Raw genomic sequence first — 25,602 nt, forward strand, 5'->3', positions numbered from 1 at the left:
AAACATTTATTAAATATTATTCCTATATTCTAGGTACTGTACTAAGTGCTTAGTTATAAAGACCAAATTGAAAGTCTACCCTCAAGGACATTATATATTGGCTTTTCCACCTCTCTAAAGAAATAAAATGTACAATTATTAGTATATAAAAAAATAAATAATAAAATAAAAAGGAGTCATTGGTAATAGGGATGGTTGGAATCAGTAAAGGTTCAATTTATAAAATGGCCCTGGCTTTTCCACCTCCAAGAAAATAAAATGTACACTTATTAGTATATAAAAAATAAATAATAAAATAAAAAGAAATAATAGGAAAAAAAGTCATTGGTGGTGGGGATGGTTGGAATCAGTAAAGGTTTAATTTACAAAGTGACCCTTGAGCTTAGCTTTGAGAAAAACTAAGCATACAAGGAGATAGAGTTGAGCATTCCAGAGATGGGAGTCAGCCTCTGCAAAGGTCCTTTGAGGTGTGACAGAAAGGCTATGCACTGGGAACAACAATTTGACTAGTTTGAATAGACTGGACTGTAAAGCAGGTGAAGGGAAATTATCTGCCTTAAGTTGTAGAAATGAGATCTCTTTTTTTAAAGGTATTTATTTTGAGTTTTACAATTTTTCCTCCATTCTTGCTTCCCTCCCCCCACCCCAGAAGGCAGTCTGTTATTCTTTACATTGTTTCCATGGTATACATTGATCTCAGTTGAATGTGATGAGAGAGAAATCATACCCTTAAGGAAGAAAATTAAAGTATAAGAGATCACAAAATTACATAATAAGATAATAGGGTTTTTTTTCCCCTAAATTGAAGGCAATAGTTTTTGGTCTTTGTTCAAACTCCACAGTTCTTTCTCTGGATACAGTTAGTATTCTCCATTGCAGATACCCCAAAATTGTGACTGATTGTTGCACTGATGGAATGAGCAAGTCCATTAAGTTTGATCATCACCCCATGTTGTTGTTAGGCTGTACAATGTTCTTCTGTTTCTGCTCATCCCGCTCAGTATCAGTTCATACAAATCCTTCCAGGCTTCCCTGAATTCCCATCCCTCCTAGTTTTTAATAGAAGAATAGTGTTCCATCACATACATATACCATAGTTTATTAAGCCATTCCCCAATTGATGGACATCCCCTCAATTTCCAATATTTTTGCCACCACAAAGAGAGCTGCTATTATTATTTTTGTACAGGATTTTGCCTTTTTTTTCATGATTTCTTCAAGGTATAGACCCAGTAGTGGTATAGCTGGATTGAAGGGTATGCACATTATTGTGGCCCTTTGGGTGTAATTCCAAATTTCTCTTCAGAAAGGTTGGATGAGTTCACAGCTCCACCAATAGTGTATTAGTGTCCCAGATTTCCCACATCCCTTCCAACATGGATTATTGTCCTTTTCTGGTTATATTGGCCAGTCTGGGAAGTGTGTGGTGATAACTTAAAGATGCTTTAAATTGCATTTCTGTAATAATTAGTGACTTAGAGCAATTTTTCATATGACTGTGGATCATTTTGATTTCCTCATCTGTAAATTGCCTTTGCATATCCTTTGACCATTTATAAATTGGAGAATTGAGATCTCTCTTAAATGTCTCTTGCCATTCTCCTACTAGGTCTTGCCAATCATTGTCTTCTTCAGTTGTGTGATGTCTATTCTCTACTACCTGGGGCTCATGCAGTGGTTGATTATGAAGGTGAGTCCTACTCTCAGGTCGTAAGATACCCCATTCTTTTTGATCTTTTGAATCCAAAGATGTAGGGTCTCAGGACTGAAATACTTTAGAAAGTGTCCCTAGGGAGTAGCTAGGTGGTACAGTAGATAGAGCACCAGCTCTGGAGTCAGGAGGTCCCCAGTTCAAATCCAGTCTCAGACTCCTTACTTAGTTGTATGACTTGGGCAAGTCACTTAACCCCATTGCTTTGCAAGAAAAAAAGAAAGAAAATGTCCCTGTTTGGCACACAAAATTTTTCTGAACCAGAAGTCAGTGTTATATTCCTCCAAATAGCATTGGCACCATCAGACTGCTGTGTCTTTAAAAAGAAATAAATTATTTTATTCAATTGACTTTTTTTCTGTTGTTTAAAGAACCAGATATTCTCAAAAAAGAATGCAGCTGATTCATGTGATTGAACAAATCTTTCCTCCCTGCCCCAACACACATCCTCAACAACAACTCACAATTTATACAGCACTTAAAGTTTGTTTTTGTTTGTTTTTTGCAAGGCGGTGGTGACTTGCCCAAGGTCACACAGCTAAGTAATTTTTAAGTGTCTTAGGTTAGATTTGAACTCAGATCCTCCCGACTCCAAGGCCAGTGTTCTAGCCCCTGTGTCACCTAGCTGCCCCAGAACTAAAATTCTAAAAGTGGTTTACATAGTTTACCTTCTTTGATTCTCATAACTACCTTTGACCTTTCCAAACTCCAATTTCCTGATCTGTGAAATGATGTTAGGGAGATGATGACATGAAATGCACATAATTTGTGTCTGAGTCAGGGGTTACTGGGCTAAGTCAGCAGCCTCACTTTCTCCTCCAGTCATCTGGGTCCAATGGCCAGATATGAATCAGGATGACTGGAGATGGCTCTGGAGTGAGGCAATAAGGGTTCAGTGACTTACCCAAGATCACCCAGCTGGTAATTGTCAAATGTCTGAGACTAGATTTGAACTCCAGCCCCCTGACTTCAAGATCAGTGCTCTATCCACTGCACCACTTAGCGGCCCTGTTCTGTGAAAAGAGGGAGTTAGACTATGTGCTTCTTTTTTCTTTCTAGGTTTCCTGGCTGTTGCAAATTACCTTGGGTACTACAGCCACAGAGACTTTGAGTGTGGCAGGAAACATCTTTGTGGGTATGGTAAGCACAAACAACCTCTTGATCTCTTCATAATCATAGTTTGATTTGATGGTCTTCATCCAGCAGCTTTACTTCCTTAAAGAGTATGGATAGATACAACTTTGGATACTGATAAAGCTCTTTTTTACCCAGAAATCTCAAAGCACTTCCTGGCTTCAGGTGTCATTTCTATATTTTTAGTTACTGGTACAGAGGGATGACTAATGGGAAGACAGAAAAGATTGACCTCCAAATTGGTCTACCATTAATACTTGTAGCCTCAGATACAAGTCATACATTTTTTTCCTAGTAGTTGATCAAAGTAACCTGTGAAACGTTTTCCTAGGTTATATTAATGTAGGCCATGACTTGAAACACAGTGACAAATTTCCCAAAATCCATCATGGTGGTTTCTGGATTTGCTTCCAAGTAGGAAGCAAATTATAAAGTATTATTATTATAAAGTATTATTATTACTTTATTATAAAGTAAAGGTATAAAATTTCTCCATCATTATTGTGAAATAATGTTATTTTAATGTGTTTATTATCTCTATATTTTGTTGTACTGATAAGTCCTTACAATCTTCTTGCCATGCTATCTAATCTCTGACCATTGTTCTCATCTTCTCCTTTAACAACCTTCATTTTTGTCCTTGGGTTCCAACCTGCCTCTAATAGATGAGCTGTTGCCTTATAATGCTGACAAGTGGGTCTTTAAGATACTTCCTAGCTTGTTTTTTAATCCTCCTTTGTTTTTTAATCTTTTTATGAAGATAGCAACTAATCTATCATAACAAATAAAAAGCACTTAGTTTGATGATCTGTTTATTGCAGAGGTTCTGTCCTTAGTAGTAAAATTCATTTTAAGATTTGAATGCTTTTTTTAACCTCAAGTCCAGAGTTTCTTCGAGATTAGATTTTTCTTAGTGAATTGCTCAAAATAAATCTTGATTTTATGCACATGTTTTGATTTTTTGAAAAAAGAATGCTTAGCTTTGCTTGTAAACTAAATTTAAGCATGATTCAAATGCTCCCTAACTTTCTACATATTACAGATTAGTTCAATTATTTCTTTTTATAGAAAAATCTTATGAAATTTAAAATGGCATTTTTTAATCTGTGATGATGCTTTCTTGATTACTTGCAGGATTATTTCTTTGTTACAGTAGTTTTGAAGCTTGACAATGATATGTATGATATGCCAGAGTGAATTTAATTTTGAGTTATTCTTTACTAACAGCCTATGAATTTTATTTATTTTTCAATCTTGACCTTGATTTCTACATTTCTGGAACATTTTCTAGTAACTTCCTGAAATTTAATGGTCAGATTCATTTCTTCTTCACATTTTTTAAGAGAGTTAAATGATTCTCAGATTTTTTTCCACTTGATACATTCTCTACTTTTACCAGCAGTGCTTCCAAATCTTTATTTTCAACTTGGGGATTTTCAGAATTTGCTCTCTTTGTTTACTGTTTCTTCTATTACCTATTTTTTAGTAAAATAAGGCAATTTTTTTCATCAATTTCATTTTCATGTAAATATTCTCCAGGCACACATCTAAGCTACTGAGTCTTGTCCTGACATTCCTCAGTTACATCTAGTTCTGTATTTCTATCCTAACTTTTTTTTTAACTAATTCTATTTCCTCCCTAATTCCTTCATTGTTTCTTTTATCTACTTATTGTATCTTGAGAAAATTCTAGGTTTGTTTCTTATAATCTTGCTAATGTCATTTCAATATCTTTTTGGTCTTTTTACCTCTTTTCGATTTATAATATGGGATGTCCCAAAAGTCTTGGTGAAAAGTTTTAGTTTAAGAGAATTAACTTATAGGACATCCTATATTTCATCATTGTGTTGGAGATTTTCTTTGGTTCATCAATTTTTAGTGGATTCTTACATTTTATTTTTTGAAGATTCTGAGCATTTTCTTTTGTGTTTCTATGGTTGTTTTTAAGGGGGATATTGATAATGTTGGCTTCCCTATGATCTTTATTTTTTTTCTATCATTCTCCATGTCTCTAAAACTATGCATACATTTAATTTTAGTTTCAACTTATCCTCAGACCAGTTTTCTCAAGTACAACAAAAGTAGTATGTAGGTTTTCATAGGTTTTCCCCATGTTTGGTCATTTATTTGTTATTTATAAATGTTTATAGTTATTAAAACTTTCTAATCATTCCTGTCTAAGTCTTCTTTCCTTCTCTTCCTCCTTACTTTTCTTTTACAAAGATTTATTGGTCATCTTCTATGTACTTCATTTATCACAGATAATGTCTTTTCTTCCCCAAATGTCTATGAAATTAATTGATGTTCAATACATGTTTCTGATGGAATAATTGGAAAATAAGAATAGTATCTCATCAAAAGACAGAATTAGGAACTTCATTCATCATCCAGTGAACATTTGTTAAATGCCTAGTATATCCTTAATTTGTATGACTGTGTTGTTGGAGCCCCAGTATTGCTGAAAAGCTGAGGTACCTTGTTGTTATGCAAGGAAAAGCCATACTGACAATTAGTCCTTTGATTAACAGTCACTAGCATGTTGCCAGATATCCCATACTGGGTAGTGCTGGAACACCAAGTTTGTCTTGATGACCTGGGAGAGGAAATCATACCCAAAGGCCAAGGACTCCTGAAGCATCCAGATTATCACAAGAGGTCCTCTTTCCTATCAGATCAGGTCATAGGATAAAATGGTTCTGGAAAAGGCAAATGAGAAGGATATCTTTGATAAACATAATGTGCAAGTCATGCCTCCATAAACTTGGTTGGCATGATTCTTTTCGAATATGAAGGACAACTATGCTCAGAAGGTATAAAAGAAGGTATTTAAAAAGATTGATTGATTGATCCTATAGCACCCATTTCTGAAACTCTTTCAGAGTCAGGCTCACTGAGGAGGACTCTGAGTGTCCCTAACGATCTAAGGCAGCATAAGATCATAGGTTCATACATTCAAGATTTAGAGGTAGAGAGAACCTTAGGGGCTATCTGGTGCAACCCCCTCATTTTAGAGGTGAAAAAACTGAAGTCCAAAGAGGTTAAATTGCCTTGTTCCAAATCATACTGGTTACTAATAAATAGAAAAGATGGGATTCGAACCAAAGTTCAAACTTGGTCCAAATCCATTGTTCTTTTCACTCTACCATGCTGATTAAATGTCACAATGAGTTAGACAGAAACAAGAATGCTAGGAGATTGCTCAAAGTGGTTCCTAGTTCTGCACATTACCCTCCTGTGTTGTTTCTTTTCTGAGTATGGTAACCCAGTGAACAAGAACTCAGTGAATAATAAACCTATGACTAAGAGATTGTCCTCATCCCAAATATTGCCTTCTTAATTTACCATTGTTTCTTTGTTTAGATCATTGGGGATGATAATACTTGAAATATCTACCTCACAGGTTTATTGGGAAGAAAATGCTTTACATACATTCTCCTTGGAGGAATATTCTCCTGACTCTTGGAGTGTCCCTCAGGCACAGTGATAAAGATGATAATTTTCATTGACCACTTATGTCTCCAAACCTTAAGTGAATTTTTCTTCTTTCCAGACAGAAGCACCACTGCTGATTCGACCATACCTGCCAGACATGACATCCTCAGAAGTCCACACTGTTATGACTGGAGGTTTTGCTACCATTTCAGGCTCTGTGATGGGAGCCTACATCTCTTTTGGGGTGGGCATAGGTCTCTTAGCCCCTGTGTAAACCAGACTGTCATGTTCTCTTTCACAGAACCAGTGGCCATTCCCCACAATGTCTTTCAAGTAGCTTTTCTAGTTGTGGGATCTACCCGCTCTTAAATGGTTTAGTTCTGGGCCCTAGGGAGCTTAGTAAGGTCCTAAGACATAGTATAATAACCCAATGAACACACAAAGAGAGATTGTCCTCTTCTTGTCATCCCAAATACTGCCCTCTCAATAGATCATTGTTTTTATTTCTAGGTCAGTTGGTATAATAATACTTTCAATACCTACCTCATAAAGTTGTTGGGAGGCAAGTGCTTTAAAAATATTTTTTAAAAGCTTTTATAAATGTGAGCTATTATTATCATATTATATTCCCATCTGCTATGGTTCTTGGTTGTTTTCAGTTTATTTGTAGATAACAGAATCCCCTGGCACTTAGGGGCAGTTTTTGTCACCAATTGACGGGCAGTGGTTGGTTCAGAACAGACACTGAACTTGAATCTAACTTTTCAGATTGATCCTGCATCCTTGGTTTCTGCCTCCGTGATGGCTGCTCCTTGTGCTCTTGCCCTGTCTAAGCTGGTCTACCCAGAAGTAGAAGAATCAAAGTTCAAGAATCAGGAAGGAGTAAAACTGTCCCGTGGGTGAGTCCAGTGAGACACATTACTCAGGAGATTGTGGGGTCAGGGCCTAGAACAAAGGGAGGAGTGGGTGATAGAATAAGGTTTCATGTCTTCTCTGGCTGAGGCACCATAATAAGAAGAGCCTTCCTCCTTCTACCTCATCACTGTTTACAAAGAATCCAGTTGCTTTCTTTTCTAAAATTGGCAGGTCCTCCAGTATGTTGTTTGTAGTTTAGCATCTCAAGAGTAGTTGCTTAATAAATATTTGTTGATTGATTCTGAAACACTTATTTCAGATATTGTTCAAGTCAGTTTTACTGAGGAGGAATCTGAGTGTTCTTATCCCTCATGGAGCTAGCTCTCTACTCCTTTCCAAGACCAGAGGAGACATCCTTAGCAGAGTGAGAGATGGGGAGTCACAAGAAAAATTCAAAGCTAGTTCCTCTGAATGAAACCCTTTCCACCCCTCCCCAAACACACACAAAGTTGTCAATACTGTAGCCCTACCTTCTTTTTTATCTGTTATCTTTGATGACAATCACAGAAATCAGAAGAATGTTCTAGAAGCTGCTACTAATGGTGCCTCAGACTCTATAGGACTCATTGCTAACATTGCTGTCAACCTCATCGCCTTCTTGGCTGTGTTAGCCTTTATCAATGCTGCCCTTTCCTGGTTTGGAGAAATGGTGAATATAGAGGGACTCAGCTTCCAGGTAATGTATGTCATTACCCATCACAGTCCATTTTCCTGGGATGTGGTCAGTCAGGTTGGTATCTGTTCCCTTGACCCTATATAAAATAAAGTGAAAATTGGAAGGATGGGAGAGGCTGAGCCCTGGCTTAAAGGGATAGATGTCCTTTCTTTTGAAGGCAACTAGGATTAAGTGCCAGTCATTAGTAAGTATCTTTTTAATACTTTTGATTTGAAGTCAGATCCTCTTGACTAGAGAGGCAGTGCCTCTGTATCACCTAGCTGCCCCTGGGATAGATGTTCTTACATGGCCTTTGCCTTCATTTCTCCTTTTTCTTGGATAGAAACGAATTCTCATTCTCTCTCTCTCAGGTCATCTCTTCCTATATCCTGCGGCCCATGGCTTTTATGATGGGTGTGGACTGGGAAGACTGCCCGATGGTAGCTGAGATGCTGGGAATGAAGTTCTTCCTGAATGAGTTTGTAGCATATGAACGGTTGTCTCAGTACAAGAAGAAACGTCTCTCTGGAATAGAGGAATGGATTGGGGGTGAGAAACAGTGGATTTCTGTAAGTATTCCGACCAAAAACATAGAGAACGCTATGGGGTCTCAGCCAAGGTTGTCCATGTGTAGAAGGGAACTGCCACAGAAATTGCTGGAGTAGGCTTCCAGGTCCCTCTCCTCCAGATTCCTAGGACAATTCCTGAAATAAGCTGTAAGATGATGCTCAGTCAGAAAGGCAAACCCAGTAGGGGCCTTCTATCTTAGGCCTTTGAGCTTCCTGGGTGTATTTTTTGTTTCTTCTTCACCCTTTATCATTTTTTTTCTCTCAAGTCTAGCACTAGTTCTATTTAGCATGGTTGATTGTTAAGAGGGATAATTTTCTGGTTTTCTGATAGAAACTAACTCTTTAGGTTTCCTTGATTTATAATTTGGTGATCTCATATTCTTTCTCCTTCCCTTCCCTTTCATTCCCTCTTCTCTTTCTCCTTCCCTTCTCTTTTCTTCTCCCCCCCCCCCACTTCCTCAATTTCTCCTTCTCTCTCTTTCTGTCTTTTTTTATATAGCACCACTATATGCCAGGCCCTTTGCTTTATAAATATTATCTTATTTGATCCTCATAACAAGTTAGGTGTTGTTAATGTCCTTATTTTATAGAAGAAGAAATTAAGACAAACAGAGATAGTAGGTGTCTGAGGCTGTATTTGAACTCAAGTCTTCCTGACTCCAGGCCTAGTACTCTGTCCACTAGGCCATAAATACATACATGTATGTATATAGACAACTTATATATGCCACATATATATGTATATGTACATATATATGTGTATATATATATATATACACACATGCATACAAACATAACTAGATGGCCTGTGTGTGAATATTCACACACACACACACACACACACATACAAACACACACATATACATATATGCATACGGAAATGAACACTTACACGTGTCTGAAGTTCTTTTTTCTTCCAGGTGAGAGCTGAAATCATCACAACTTTTTCACTTTGTGGATTTGCCAATCTCAGTTCAATGGGGATCACATTAGGAGGATTAAGTGAGTTACAGGAAATCCCGTTGTCTCTTGAAGGCTATAACCAAGCAGCCAGATACTAAAAGTCTTGTAATTTGCAGCCCTCATCCTAAAAATCAGGTGTACCTAGGCAGAGAAATTGTAGACCATCCAATTGGAAATACCAGAGTAGTAGGTAATTACAGTGAGAGAAAAAATGGATTGGGGGGATTTTTGTATATCCTTAGAGATGTCCGATATGAAGTCACATGCAGCCTAAACTAAATTAAAATTTAACTGGGAAATACTTAAAATATATGAAAAGACAATAAAAATATAGATGATTTATATTTTAAAAACTTAAGTCAATATGCTGCTGGCAGGAATGATTAATAGCTCCAGTTTCTAGTCGAATTTGACTCCTAGATTTATCATTATTTTGTAGATGAAATACTTTTAAATTAAAAGGAATTTCCCTCTCCCCAATTCCTTCTTCCTCCATTCTTTAATATTTTTTCTTTAAATACATTGGGTCAAAGATAGATATGCCTTATAATGAATTCTCATCTATGATACAAAGCATTATAATGATATTTATATTTTTTTTAGTTTTTACAAGGCAATGGGCTTAAGTGACTTCCCCAAGGCCACACAGCTAGGTAATTATTGAGTGTCGGAGGCTGGATTTTAACTCAGGTACTTCTGACTCCAGGGCCAGTGATCTATCCACTGCACCACCTAGCTACCTGACATTTATGTTCTTGACACTTAGTGAGTAAAATGCTAATTGCATGCAAATTTGCATGCTCTATTTGTGATCTGACAACTAAAGAACTTCCTGTGTTTAGATTACAGCCATGTTTATATGCCTGTCTTAAGTTCACAGAGAATCTGCTTCAAAGACACATAGAAGGAAAACTACCTATCCATTTTACCTAGCTTATTTTCTGGAACAGAATCATAGCTTCATTGATTTGACTGCTTATTGAATTATATTCATTAGAGAGTGCAACATTTTTTTTAATGCATCTTCCAACTACCTGAGATCCTGTGTGGCCTCAGAAAGGTTTGAAAAAGAGTTTATATGATATTTGCTGCCCAAGAACTCCAGGAGAAATAACAAAAGCAGAACAGGGGTTTGTATATAATATTTGTAGATCTGATCAAGGCCTTTGATATGATCAGTCATGAGGGATTATGGAAAAGTATGCCAAAATTTGGTTGCCTAGGGAAATTCATAACTGTCATCAATTTGACAGCATGCTTACCCGGGTTCTGGATAGCAGACAATACTCTCACAATAAACTCATCAGTGGAGTGAAACAAGGCTATGAACTTGCATGGGATTTTCAGTAAAGTTTTCAAATACCTCAATTGAGAATGGACACAGAATTAAGGATGCCAGAAAATTCTTCAACTTAAAAAAGCTATAAGCCATACCAAAGTGGAGGGAGTGTTGATGCTTGATATTCTGTTTGCAGATGATTGTGTACTCAATGTAGCCTCTGAAGCTGAGATACAACAAAGTATGCATTGATCCTCTACTACTTGTGATAACTTTAGCCTAACAACACAGAGAAAACACAGGTGCTCCATCATCAGCAACACACCATATCTGGAACCATTGGTTACCATAAATGGAGGAGTTTTGAATACTGTGGATAATTTACATTGTTAGTACATTTTTCAGGCATATATATATATATATATATATATATATAGATATAGATATATATATATATATATATACATTGATTATGAGGTTGACACATGCATTACCAGAGCTAACTCAATATTTGGGTGGCTCCAAAACAAAGTGTGGAGAGAAGAGGCGTTAGATTTGACTACCAAACTGAAGGCTGATCCCATTGCTATAGGCCTGTGAAACCTGGACAGTCTACCAGTGCCATGCCAGGAAACTGAACCATTTCTAATTAAATTGTCTTAGGAAGACTCTGAAGACCACCTGGCTAAGAAACCAGAAACTGAGGTCCTTTCTCAAGCTTAACTGCCAAGCATTCAAGCATTATTACAGAGAGCCACTATAATGAGCTGCTCATATTGTTTGAATGCCAAATGTACACTTTGCCAAAAAAGTATTTTATGAAGAACTCACAGGCTATCAGAAAAAGTGATACAAAGATACTCTCAAAGTCTCTCATCAGAAAGGATGCTGTGCTCTATGAACAAGGCGGAATGGAAACAGCTCAAAAGAAGCATGACATGTTTTTAAAGAATTCATCCCAGGTGTTCACAGGCATTATTTGTGCCCATCTTGTAGTAGAGCTTTTTGAGCTCATATTAGTCTGATCAGTCACAGTCTGACAGATGTACTATAACTTGTATCTAACATAGTGGTGTCGCTTTGTTGTTGTTTTTTTCAATAATGAAGAACAAGAACCAACCAGCCAACTAACCACTTAGAGCAGATACATAGCAACTCAGAACCACTCTGGGTCACTTTTTGTGTCTGCCTTATAATGATGAGAGTGTCAGAGATAAAGATAGTTTTGACGTATATGTTTTATTCTTAAGCATTTTTCTGGGGCAGCTAGGTGGCACAGTGGATAGAGCACCAGCCCTGGAGTCAGGAGTACCTGAGTTCAAATCCGACCTCAGACACTTAATAATTACCTAGCTATGTGGCCTTCTGCAAGCCACTTAACCCCAATTGCCTTGCAAAAACCTAAAAAAAAAAATTTCTGTGAAGGTTCTCAGTAGGCTTAATTTTCTAAAATACTGAGTTCCAATAGTAAGCCCCTTTCCTCTCCTGTTTTCTGCAGCTGCATTAGCACCCAGTCGGAAGAGTGACTTTGCCAAGGTGATAGTGAGTGCCCTCCTGACAGGAGCTTGCACATCTCTAGTCAATGCCTGTATGGCAGGTAAGTACTGCTGTCCACCTTCCTCATAGTCATTTTGTAATTTGGAACCAGACATATCCAAGAATAGTTATTAATTGTATCTAATTATCCAAGAGTAGAGAAGGTCACTCAATCCTGTAGGATTAAGGAAATTCCAAAGGTTCTGATTTCACATTGCAAAGGACAGAGAAGCTTCAAGACTATGTTTAGGGCCTGCTTAATGTCTGATATTTTTATTTCCCCCATCCAGGAATCCTCTATGTGCCCAGGGGGGCTGAGGCCAGCTGTGCCTCTTTCTTGAGCACAGCAAATTTCACCAATTCCAGCTATGATATCTATGTGTGCTGTAGAGAAGCCTTCCAGAGGTGAGAACCCTGTGATTCCTGGCTCCTTCTGCATCTCCTTAAAGGAATTTCTGTGGCAGAAGAATTTGTCAGGGGTCGGGTACTAAGGGGGAGGTAATAATCCTGAGAATCAGATGAAAAGAAGCTTAGAATCCATAAAGTCAAGTTTACCCACCTCTTTTCCTATAAAAAAGAGGGTGTACATTGAAGCTTGAAGGTAGTTTTGGGATACACAAAAGCATTATATTAAATCTATATAGTTCAGTAATCTCAAGGCATAAGGCTGAAAAGATGAAAATAGTTTAAGTTTAAGAAGTGAAATCTATACTAAGATATTAATGGAAGTTAGTCCTTGATCCCAAATATCTTTCACCAAAATATCTTCTACAGTTGTCAAAGGCAGATATCTGACCTAGAGAGATTGCTAGTCTTAGACAGTATCACTATTTGGCAGTCTAGTAAAAGCAGAATTTCTTAACCTAGACTCCTTTATTTTTAAAAATACTTTGATAACAATTTAAATGAATTGGTTTCCTTTGCATTCCTGTAAATTCCTATAAAAGCATTATTTCATGAAGCAGACAGGCTTCTAAGGCTTGCTAATGTTACAATGTCCGTGATACAAAAAAGATTAAGAAGTCCCATGTCATAGAGGTCACCTCGAAAGTAAAAACTAGGTAGGTGACTTTGATTTTAGCTAAATTGTACTCTCATTGATGAATATCACCCAAATGAATGAATGAAGTACTTTTTTTTCTTTTTTGCTCACCTAAGCCACTGTTGATATTGCACTAGAGTTCCCATCCTGGAAGTGATTTGGAACTAGAATAAGGCACAGGTTCCTATCTCACTGATTTACATTACTCCTTGAACCACTTTCTCCTTTCTTTGTCTCCCAAGGGGAAAGAGAGTTGTGTTCAATTGAATTCTGCCAAAATCAAGCATAGTTATTAGATATATAAGACTAGTAAATAAGTGACACAGAATTCTAGTTTTCAAAGCTATATTAGCTAAGAACTTTTAACTAGGAAGCTTCACCAACTTTCTCAAAGACATATGTGTAACACGGACATATACCCCAAAATACTCAGAGACCATATAGTTCTTCACTGAATACATTCTCTTTCTTTGGGGCCTAAGCCCCTGGAAGCATCATAAAGAAAGGTTGCATTTTCAATGTAAATCACTTTGTAAAGGTTCCATTTCCTTGGGTCTTTATGATGTTAAAAGGGATTCACCAAACCTCTGCAGAGCAAAGTTCTTTTGGGGTTGTTTGTTTGTTTTCCCCAATGGTTGTAACTGATACTTTGGACCTCTACTCATCTCCATATATTTTCTTTCTTACTGTCCCAGTATCTAGAACCTGGGTTCAAATCCTGTCATTTATTACCTGTGAAACAACAAAAAGATGGATGTATATATATTTTGTGAAGGCTGCTGAGCCATTTTCATGGGTACTTTCCATTTTTGGTGTCTATCACCCAACTATCACCTGTGACTCTTGAGAAGCTATAGAATGTGTAGTAGTCATACTGTGGTAAAAGTATCTAGACAGATGGGCTCATCCACCTTGAGGGAAACTGATAAACCCATCAATGAGTCTTTCTGATTCCAGGATCAGCACCCCACCAGCTGCCCTCATGGTAATAAGTGAGTCTGTTGAAACTGGAGTTAGGAAGGCTCATCTTCCAGAATTCAAATCCAGCCTCAGACATTTACTGGCTGTGTGACTCTGGGCAAGTCACGTAATACTATTTGCCTCAATCTCCTCATCTGTAAAATGGGCTGGAGAAGGAAATGGCAAACCAGTACAGCATCACTGCCAAGAAAACCTTAAATAGGGTCAACTATAACTGAAAAGACTGAACAAAAATTATTATGGGAATTATAAAATTTAGATAGGTTTAGAAACCTATCAGAGGGATAAAGTACTAACAGGATACTTTTATGCATAAAATGACATGATAAGTCAAGAGTGAATTGTAAAACAAAGTTATCTGTGAGTCTAAAGGGGATTTGGGAAGACTTCATGGCAGAAATATTTGCATTACATTTTTAAAAGAGTTAAAATGTCCTTCAATTGATGTGAGATTCATTTTACTTAACTATTAAAATTACTGCCAATTACCTCAATATATCTATGATTTCACTAGTGTGACTGTTCCCCTCTCTTAGACAATTCATAGAACTTTCCCATTCCTCTATACCTTAGGACACATTTGCCTGTGTTGTTGTGATCAATAATGTTTACAGCCCAGACCAGCCTGTGGTGATGAATTCTCAGACTCCCCTGCCATGCTGGCCTTGACCAAGAGATGTGTCATCAGGCATCAAGCTTTACTCTAGGCTCCTCTAGCTTTCTAGGACCTGTCAAACTTCATGCTAGTCTAACCTAGCCTTGATGTATTCAGGGTCATCTCTGGGCCATCATGAGGCACTGGAGCAGGCCTTTTGTGGAAAATCTACCTTAAATTATGATTTATACGTCTGTGTTTTTAACTCATAGCATCCTTAAGTTATAAAGGTACATTAGGACACAAAGTATCTTTTCAGGACAGGAAGACTCTTACTTTCAGGATTCTGGGTCTCTTAAGTTATGGTTATGAAGTTCATTTCCACCTAGTTGTTCTAGAAATGGATTCTCAAAGATCATATCTTGGCATTGGTGTGTGATTCTGTTACCTACCTGTGCTCTGGAAATGAATGCATGATGTGTGACATGATCATAAAACTTTCCTGGGCAGTACCCAAAATTATCAGCAGGTAGGACATTTTTTTCTAGTCACATGAAACTCTGGAGGGAAGGGAAGAATATGGGAAAAGATGATAAATCTAGAGTTGGAAGGGACCCAGAAGAGTTCATTTAGTCCAACCTTATTTTACCAATGAGAAAACTGAGGCCCAGGTAACATAAATGACTTATAGAAAGTTCTACATGGAGTATCAGAGATGAAATTTGAATTCAGGCCTCTATCTCCAAATTCATGAAGGTCATCATGAGATTCAGCCCTTGGTTTGAAGATGATAAATTTGGCTAAGTAATCTGATTATTTTTTATTGCTTCATATTTCCTTCTTTTTTCAGCTTTTTGTCTTTTTTTTCGTCAATAGAAACTCAATTCTAACGAAATGTCAAATTTCTCTGGCTTTTGATTTCAGCATCACACTCAGCAACACTGACCAGCTCTCTCTAAACTTCAGTGCTAAGACCCTTGCCAACTGCTGTGGACTTTACAACCATACCACCTGTATTGGAAACAGCCTCTTTGTGTAACAATATTTGATCTAGAACTAGAAAAACCTTTAAGATCATCAAGTCCAGTGGTAATCCCTGCAACTACATATGAAACCACAAATTAATATTACCTGTGTTCTCTTATATTTTTAATCCTTTTGTTAAACGTTTCCCAATTACATTTTAATAAAGTTCAGGTTATACTGAAGAATTCCCAGAACCATAAGTTTGGTACATAGTCACCCCTATCATTTTACAGTTAAAGCAAAATGATTTCAAATTTTTTATTAATGTCCAGATTGATTTAATACATGATTCTGTGGGGTTTAAAATTGCTCAATCCATGATAAATGAAACTGAGGCAGAGCTCTGAACCAATGCACATTATTAAAGAGTCTATGGTATCCTCTAATGAAGTAGATCTCAGATCTTCCTCATGACCTGAGATGCCCCCTTATTCCAGTGCCTTATTTTTATAAATTTTGATACCATGATTAATACCTGAACACTGGAGGGGCCATGCAAAATTACTGAATGCACCTTGCTTTGAGGGCCAAAAATAATGGGTCAGCCAAAAGAATAGTATATCAGCAAGAGTAGGTGAAGCTTGGGGTGTTTCCACTGATTCAATGATCATAAAATGGTTACTTGCTCATTCGGGAGGAGAGAGAGTGCTGCAGAGGTACAATAATAAGTTGGAATTTCCATGTAATTGAGTCTTCTCTGTCACTCTGGTTTGATCACCATAAGAAGAAAAAACAAAGATGGAGGCCTCTAGCTTCCTCTGATTTAGTAAGTGAATTTACAGTCTATACTTCCCAGTTCTAGGGCCTAATATTCAGGAGTTAGAATCATTACCCCTATGGAGTCATATCAAACTTGATTAATACTGATTGGCATAGGGTAGGGGGTACAAATGTATCATTTCTCACAGTTCCTACCTTATAATGAATTCATCCAAGCCTTTACGATCAAAATTCAAAAATTTCATTTTGATTCACAGTTCATTGATGGAAGTGAATATCCATGTGAGCCCAGACAAATTTTTTCCCCTTGCCAAATTAAATCCTGTCCTAAGAATGAGCTTGGTTTTGAAAGTAAAAATATTTCACAAAACAAAACCTTAATATTGGAAGCTATCATGGAAATTGTTGGACGAAATACCAAAGGCAAATATTATTTAATATGTAAATGATTTGAGGCAAGTGAAGGAATGTTTCTCTGAATTTTGTGGTTTAGTTGAGCTTTATGAATTTCTGTAGACATGTTTGGAAGTTATATGCACATTAAGAGAGCTAAAGTTTCCTTTAAAATATTCTCAAGGTCACTATATTCCCCAAGTAAGTGACTTTCTTATCTTAATAAAAACTTTTAATGAACAGCTCTACCTGTAACTCATGATTTTATTTCTGAATGGAGATGTCCTTCATTGGCTCCATGAAATTTCTCTTCCCCTACCGGCAGCTTAGATAGAGTACTAGGCCTGGAATCAGGAAGACTCATCTTCCTGAGTTCAAATCTGACCTCAGATACATACTAGCTGAGGCACCCTGGGCAATATAATTGACCCAATCTGCCTTAGTTTCCGCACCTTTATAGTGCCTGGGAAGCAAATGGTGAACCACTTTAGTATCATTGTCAAGAAAACTACCTATGGAGTCACAAAAATTGGACATGACTGAAACCGACTCAACACAGCAACCAACAGTCACCTCTCTCCTCTATGGCATCCTTTCTGTTTTCCTGCTCTTTGTATTTGTGTTCCATGTGCTTCCATACATCCTTCAGAGGATCTTCTTGGTATGCTAGAGTTCTCCTTTTAGGTCTTTTAATATGCTGCAGGTGAATGCAGCCTTTGGGAAATTGCATGAGCCTCAAGTTTCTCCTTGAAATAAGAACCCTGGAGATACACAATGGCTGTGAGTCATCCAGTAAAGCAATATGTGGAGAAGAAGGTACTGAAGAGGCACATAGTGAGTGAGAAAGTAGGCTGCATCATCTTATTATGGAGGAACTAAGCTACAATAACATACAGGATTTTATAGACCTTATGGCCAGAAAAGGGAGTGGGCTGCTAACTTCTAACTCTCAACACACTGTCAGAAGGAGGAATCAGTCAACTTTTTGCTCCCCACTGCTTCATATAGACAGACCATCCCTGTGCTCTGATCATTCATTCAGCAAGTTCTCTTCTTTTGAAGCTCACTGTGTCTATTGACACCACCTGGTGCACCTCCTTACAGTTGGTGTCCAGATGGCGCTTGCAGCCTCTCCCACCGCAGCCCCTGCTTATACATCCACCACTTTCTTTTTCATGACCTAGAGCTCAGCTACTCACAGTGATAGATCAGAGTTCCCCCATTGCTCATAATTCTAAACTCTTTGATCATAATCTCTCATCCTCCTATCTCTTCCTCTGCCTTGCTCTTTCCACACTCATCCTTTATCCACACTGCAACCACTATTTTATCCATCTTTACCTCCCAGTCTATCACCCGAAGCTGTGACTTCACTTCCTAATAGTCTTGACGACAGTTTATTGATTTTCTAGGACTATCTGTTGGCGGATCGAAGGTGGTTTTTCATTCTAGAGACACTTACCCCTTGTCTTTTTGTTGAACGTGCTCTAACGATCTGCTGGTTTTAGATTATAATGCCCCCCCCCCATTCCCTTACATCTCACAAGTTATTCCTGCATCCATTGTTCTTTAAAAAATCACTATTGCACACCTTTTCTCCCCTTACTACCCAACTCCAAATCCCTTCCCACCTTCACCTTCCCTCTCTCCGACTTTCTCTGAATAGGAAAAAATCAACAGTTGCCTTTTCTCCTACCCGCGCCTTCAGTCTTCTCTCCTCCCTCCGGGTGTCCGGCCCTCCCCGCGCTCCCCCCGCCATCCCGACAGGCCGCCCCGGGCCCCTTCTGTGTCCTCCCGAGAGGGTCCGCAGAGAGACCGCCCCCGGGGAGCCGCGCCGGGCTGCGGAGAGGAGGGGGCGCCGCGGCCCCGGGTAGGAGCCCCAGAGGCGGGGCCGAGGGGGCGGGACGGAGACGGAGCCGGCCCGGGGCTGGGGGGCCCCGGCGGGGCGGGGGCCGGCCCGGCCTTTGGGAGCAGCGCCATCCCGGGGTGCCGTGGAGGACCAGCCTGGGCGGGTGCGGGGAGACGCGGGGGAGACGCGGCGAGCCGCCCGCCAGACGCCCAGAAATAAGCGCCGGCGCGGGGCCCGGGCCGGGGGCGCCCCCGGGCTCATGAGCCCCCCAGGCCGCTGCCTCCGGGCGCCCCCCGACTGGGGGGGGGGGCGCTGGCACTGGGCGGAGTCTGTTGGGGCGGCGTCTGCCGCCTCCCCCGGGACGGTCACGGCTCCCCTGTGTGCAGCCCCTGCGGCCTCCCGGAGCCGCCCGTGGTCCTCTGAACCTGAACCTGAACCCGAACCTGAACCCGAACCTGAACCTGAGGCTGCGGAGCAGCAACGGCGCTGCCCGAAGGCGCGCAGCAGGGGAGGCACAGGTCAAACCCAGCGAACAGCTTTCATTAATTTAAGCATTGATTGATTTGATTTCCTTGCCATCCAAGGGACTCTCAAGATTTCTGTAGGAAACAACTTGAAAACACTCATTCTGTGGTGCTTAGCTTCTCTTAGCCCACACCCATACACTGCTACTGGGAAAACCATAGCTTTGGCTATATGCAGCTTTATTAATAAAATGATGTTTCTGCTTTTTAGCTTGCCATCCAGATTTATCTAGCTTTCCTTCCAAGGAACAAAAGTCTTTTTTTATTTCATGGCTGTAGTCACCATCTGCAATGATCTTTGAGCTCCAAAGTGTGAAATCTGACTCTGCTTCCATTTCTTCTCCATTTGTACCTAAGTGATGTGACTAGTTACTAAGATCTAAGTTTTTTGGATGTGAAGCTTCAAAGTCAGCTTTTACAACTCTCCTCTTTCACTCTCATCAAGAGGCTTCTTAAGTCTTCACTTTCTCCTTTCAGAGTGGTATTGTCAGCATATCTGGGATTGTAGCCACTTGTCGTCCACCTTAATTCTGGTTTATGCTTCATTCTGTCTGGCATTTCACAGAATGTACTCTAAAATTTAGCTCAGAGGAAAGACTAATAATCCACTCTCTGACCACACAAAATCTTTCAATTCTGAAAGATCAGAGCTTAACACACTATTGGCATGGCCCCCAAGAACCAGGAGCCTTCCCCTCCATGTCATAATGTGGCACATATGTAAGAATTTATGCAAAAAAGAGTTACAATAATAGAGAAAGCCGGAGAGTAGGGAGAAATGAATGCCTCAGGTCACTTAGAACATGAAGAATTTGTTGTGTTTTGTTTATTGGGATTTGTACCACCTGCCTTATGGGACAGCTGAGAGGAAAGCATTTGAGTATTATATAAGTGTGACTTTTGATAGGCCACACTGTGCATTGTCAGAGTCAGAAGTTGTGAATGCCAGTGTTCAATTCTTTTTTTTTTTAGTTTTTGCTAGGCAATGGAGTTAAGTGGCTTGCCCAAGGCCACACAGCTAGGTAATTATTAAGTGTCTGAGGCCAGATTTGAACTCAGGTACTCCTGACTCCAAGGCCAGGGCTCTATCCACTGTGCCACCTAGCCGCCCCTCAGTGTTCAATTCTTTAAAGGTTAATTTCTATATTTGCAAAATGGGCATAATACAAATAGTACCACCTCACAGAATTATGAGTGGTAATTTGTAAATCTTAAACTACTATAGCAATGAATTATTTTAACTGAGTAGGGCATGGGAATCAGACCAAACCTTAAGAACAGGGCAGAATGATCAGATCATAACACTCTTGCCTGACTGCCAGATAATCTCTGACTTGTAGCATGTCTCTTTTCCTTGACTCCCACTTTCTAAGTTTACCAATAAGGAAAATAACAGGGTTTTCCCTGGGTCTCCAGACTTAAAAAGGTAATAATTTCATTCCCATCTTTCCTTTCATAGGAAATCTAAGAGTTTTATCTTTAACCAGCTTTCAGTACCCTCTCCAGCATGGAACTTCACAATACTATCCTGGTCTAATTTGCCAATCACCTTTTTGAAGTCTACTTTAGTAACTGTTAGATGATCTCCTTGTTATTCTCACATCAATACTCAATCCTTCTTTCTTCAGGTCACTCTTTTTTCTAGATCTAGGCTCTAGGCTTGTTATCTTCTTCCATTGATTGAATTAAATCTCCCATAACTTTTTCTTCAATGTGCATACTCCATGTTGTTCTTCAGTTGTTTTTCAGTTGCGTTTGACTCTATATGAGCTCATGTTGGGTTTTCTTGGTAGACATCCTGGAGTGGTTTGCCATTTCATTTCCTGCTTATTTTACAGATGAGGGAACTGAGGCAAATAGGGTTAAGAGTGACTTGCCCAAGGTCATACAGTTACTAAGTATCTGAACTCAGGGAGAAGAGTCTCCATAACTACATAGCCCCAGCATTCTAATCACTGTACCACCTATCTGCCTCCATTTTGCATGTTAAAAATTTTAGTATATACTACATTTTATAGGTTATTTAATGGTTACTGTGTTAGGAAAAGTGCATGCTATCAGAAGTAATGTTTTGTTATAAAGAATTGCATGTTGAAAATTGTACATGGACAAAAGGAGTATGGAATAAAATTTGAAAGGGAGAATGGCATCAGGTTCTGGAGAGTTTATATAGGAAGTAAGGAGTTAGAACTTAGCATGGTAGTCAATAGAGCAATATTAAAATACAGAGTAGTAATTATTATGTGTGTATATGCAATAATTGCTCTGGCAACACTATAAAAGACAGTATGGAGGAGGGAGACAGTGGAGACCCAAAGATCCTTTAGGAGATTGTTGCAATAATGTGGGTGGTAATGAGTTCTTTTCTCTCTGCTGAACTCTTGTTCTGCATTAACAATTATCTTTTGGATATTTTGAAGTGAATTTCAAAATGTCCCAAATTGACTTCATTATTTTCTCCCCTCTGTTTGATTAAGGAGTTTGGATTTCTATTTGCTCTTACAAAATGACACGTTCACACCAACAAAACAAAAAAAAGTATATTTAATAAAGTGATTATAAAACAGGTAGAAATAAATCAGGTTTACAGCAAAAGTAACCAATAAGTCCTAATATAATAAAAAGAAGAGCAAAGCCTACATAAAGATAGATATTAAAAGAAAACATCACCAAATGGGAGAATACCAGCATCTGAATCCACAGTGGCTAGGGAGTTGCAAATCACAGCCTTTCTGAGTCACAACTGGGAAAATGTCCCAGGCAAAGCATCCATTCCATGGGCAAAACTCTGAAGGGATGGCCAATGTTAGGGATTTTTAAGTGGTCCAAGTCAAAGGTGGCACATTGCCAATAGGTTTGTATAAGCTTTTTTGGCACTTAATCAGGACATGTGAAGAGTATGCATGTGACCATGTCAAGAATACATGCATAGGGTGGCTAGGTGGCACAGTGGATAGAGCACCAGCCCTGGAGTCAGGAGTACCTGAGTTCAAATCCGACCTCAAACACTTCATAATTACCTAGCTGTGTGGCCTTGGGCAAGCCACTTAACCCCATTGCCTAGCAAAAACCTAAAAAAAAAAAGAGTATATGCATGACCTGGGCAGACTCGCAGCCAAGGTTCTGAAATTAAACGTTGAACCTCTGGGCAGGTAGCCAACCCTCCCAAGATTCAACCTCCAGGAGTGGCTAGTTCCCAGAGGGAGTATCTGTCTCACCCAAAGACAACCAAGTTCATGCAGAGGTGATGGGGGACCTTGGATGGGGGAGCCAGCATATGGCCTTGCCCAGGATCAGAATGGGCATTAACCCTTCATTTGGCCTTGATACTGGAAAGGGCATATGTGGTTCCCACTAATGGAGAAACATGAAAAATTATTCTTATCCTAACATCCATGTAGCAATTACATATAAACAAGAAAACTAATATTAATAATAATAAAAATATAGGAAGAGCTATAGCATTACAATATCTAGTAGTCATAGGAGAAGAAAACAAGAAATCATATCAATGGTGATTAGTATCAATAGTTTCAAGGTGAGAGACCTCAAGTAATTTACCAGCAACTATGTGGTCTGGATTTGGTTTCATTAAGAGCTCTTTCATTTTTCTCCAATAGTTGCTTTGAAGAATCAGAATCACTTAATATTTGTATTAAGAGATTCTAAAGACAAATATATATTTGGAAGAAGTAAAGATTTGGGTACCAGTTAAGAGTTACTTCATCTATTTGGTCAGGGGAAAAGTAAAAGAAAATCATCACCCTACCAGTGGAGACATGAACTCCATATAACATAGAGAAATTAGACTGAAGGTATATTGTCAAATCACAGAGATTAGAGGAATGGTCCAAAAGACAGGGCTCCAACTGCCATGTAACCATTCTACACACTTCCTGAATTACACACAATATGATCATCTAGACTATGAATGCAAAGTAATCATATAGCACAAAAGCAATAACATGAAAATTACACATGATTATAGAAGTATTGACCTTAAAATGAGTAATAGTGCCTATATAGGAAGTATAAGTACAATGAGGAGAGGTTACAGATGTTACAATCTAATGATCTCTAGGAAGATAGTTCTTAAAAGCATTTTCCCACAATTTGGCATTTCCTGATTGTAGTAATCACTGAGCATTTTCCTTTTGCAACAGCATATACATGTTTTCCAGGGAACATCAAGTTCAGTTAAATAGGACAGGGGTATTGGCATCAACATGCAAGTTAGCTAAGGTAGAAGCATTAAAAATGGTTAAAAATTGCTTTTCAGATCCTAGGGTTAGTTGGTGGAATAGGACTGTCGTGGGCAACCATTGAGCATTAATTGTCAAAGCCTGAGTGACATCCTGTCCAGCACTGCACAGTCTGCTGGCCAGGGCCTCAAGATCTACTGAAAGCCCAAACCAGTTCCAGCCCCACCAAGTAGGGTATCATACCAAGCACATTTTTCCCTTTTGCTAATACAAGTCTTTAGCATGGGGAAAGTGATATTATAATACAACAAAAATTTTTGGGAACTTTGAGATACATTAACACAGCTACAAGGAACTCTAATCATTGAAGGAAGACTTTGTAATGGCTTTTGCCACCATAATAATTTAACATTCCACATATAGATATCAATTTATAGTGTTGGTAAAATTACAAGTTATTTGTCCTGGTCCTTGGTGAGACTGAATGACAAACTAGTTTCATGGGTAATTACCCATGTAGAACAGTTTTATATGACAGTGTCAATGTGGGGAAATCTAGTCTGTGGAGTAGTAAATGGAATGGCCTTAAGGCACCATGAGGTATTTACCTGAGAACATACAGTAATATTCACTATAGGGGTATTATCAGTACAGTTCACACAGAGGAAGATGTGCTGCATATGCAGCAGTCCAATTAACAATGTTGCATGGTTGGTTAGAAGGACAGGTAAAGTTATTTTGTTGTCTGGAAGATGTGGAGTTCCTCCACCACAAATGGACACGGGTGTGATTGAATTTCTGGAGGGCTCCAGGAGTCCATGAGACTGATCCATGCAGAAGAAATCACAACAGGAGTCACTCCCTGAATAACAAATTATAATAGTATCATCTTTGCCTTTAAAATGTGACTCATTATCACTCTGTATTTGCATAAAAGAATCATAATATAAAGTTATAACATCTAATCTTTTACAGATGTTCTTTTGAGTAGCTCTTCTATAGGGGCAGGCTATGAGTACTCCACAATAGGTGTCCATGCAGGTGCAGGCATATTGACACCCTTGACTAAAAGGCAAAGGCCCATTAGAATCAATTTACCAAATTTGGGCAGGCAGAGTGCTCCTTCCTATTTCCCCAATAATAGTGTTGGGAATTGATCTTTCTTTAAATAATTGACATTGGGTACATTGATCAGTAATTTTTCTTAACAGTGAAGGGGGGGGGGGGGGGATTGGTATGCCCTGAGCAAGGGCCCACTTGTGAGAGGCTTGGGGTCCTAGATGTCCTGCAGTTATGTGGAGCCATCTGGTTAAATTCAAGAAATCTTCAGGTTCCTTAATTTCTTTAGGAGGAATTGCATGATTCCAGTCTTTGCCAACCCATCTACATATGCATTGTACTCACATTCTGGAGTGTCCACACTGGCATGGGCATCTACATGAAAGACTGAGACATTAGTATACTAGACCCAAATACATATATCTTTCCACATTTCATGACCTCAAACTTGTTTCCCATGAAAATCCCAAATTTTTTTTTTGCATGCCACATGGACATCTAAGTGGTTAGGCCATTTGCTACTGCCTAGGTATCTGTAAAAAATACGACATTGTCTCCCCTTCTCCTGTTTCAATACTTGAAATATAGCCATCAGTTCTGTCCACTGACTGCTTTCCTATTCTTTCTAAAACATTATTTGCTACAGCCTTCCAGTGCCTAATTTGTCCTAAATATTTAGCAGAGCCATCCATGAACCAAATGTGTTTCTTTTTTTCAGGACTCAAGGCATCAAATCCTTGATTCCATTTGACTGGTGAAACCCCTTCTGGGGGGGAGTGGTCAGTGGAGACTGCACTGAGGTTAATTCAGACACCTTCTCAAGCAGGGGAGAGACACCAGATTATCCTGGTTTAGCTCTGTTCCTGGTTTAGCTTCTGTCCATTTCCATTTAATAATACTGACTTCTGTGCATGTCCTATTTTATGAGAGACCGGAGTCCCCATTTATCCAGCTCATAATAGATATTTGGGGTCTTAACAGAACTTTATGATTTAAAGGGAGCTGTTCAGTTGTACT

The 25,602-nt window shown here is 38.9% G+C and overlaps 1 protein-coding gene and 1 long non-coding RNA gene across 10 annotated transcripts in view; one reads left to right on the forward strand and one right to left on the reverse strand.

Annotated features, from left to right (window-relative positions):
* Positions 1-17,211, forward strand: part of LOC141522154 (sodium/nucleoside cotransporter 2-like) — a 52,941-nt gene extending 35,730 nt beyond the window's left edge. For all 8 annotated transcript variants that reach the window (XM_074235320.1, XM_074235322.1, XM_074235324.1 and 5 more), the window contains 10 exons: positions 1,610-1,690; positions 2,771-2,851; positions 6,396-6,521; positions 7,046-7,176; positions 7,700-7,868; positions 8,219-8,416; positions 9,337-9,418; positions 12,157-12,255; positions 12,485-12,599; positions 15,737-17,211. In XM_074235320.1, coding sequence (XP_074091421.1) covers positions 1,610-1,690; positions 2,771-2,851; positions 6,396-6,521; positions 7,046-7,176; positions 7,700-7,868; positions 8,219-8,416; positions 9,337-9,418; positions 12,157-12,255; positions 12,485-12,599; positions 15,737-15,851 — 1,197 coding nt within the window. In that variant the 3' untranslated portion in view covers positions 15,852-17,211. The remainder of the gene's footprint in view (positions 1-1,609; positions 1,691-2,770; positions 2,852-6,395; positions 6,522-7,045; positions 7,177-7,699; positions 7,869-8,218; positions 8,417-9,336; positions 9,419-12,156; positions 12,256-12,484; positions 12,600-15,736) is intronic.
* Positions 638-18,687, reverse strand: LOC141522156 (uncharacterized). Of its 2 annotated transcripts, none has more exons than XR_012478138.1 (3): positions 18,648-18,687; positions 9,309-9,520; positions 638-8,372 (listed from the first exon to the last, which is right to left on the reverse strand). It is a non-coding gene; the product is annotated as an uncharacterized LOC141522156 (long non-coding RNA). The 2 variants fall into 2 exon arrangements; XR_012478139.1 differs by having other exon boundaries at positions 9,309-9,452; positions 18,648-18,678.
* Between the last annotated feature and the right edge of the window lie 6,915 nt (positions 18,688-25,602).

Source organism: Macrotis lagotis, chromosome 4, assembly GCF_037893015.1.
Source record: "Macrotis lagotis isolate mMagLag1 chromosome 4, bilby.v1.9.chrom.fasta, whole genome shotgun sequence".
NCBI lineage: Eukaryota > Metazoa > Chordata > Mammalia > Peramelemorphia > Peramelidae > Macrotis > Macrotis lagotis.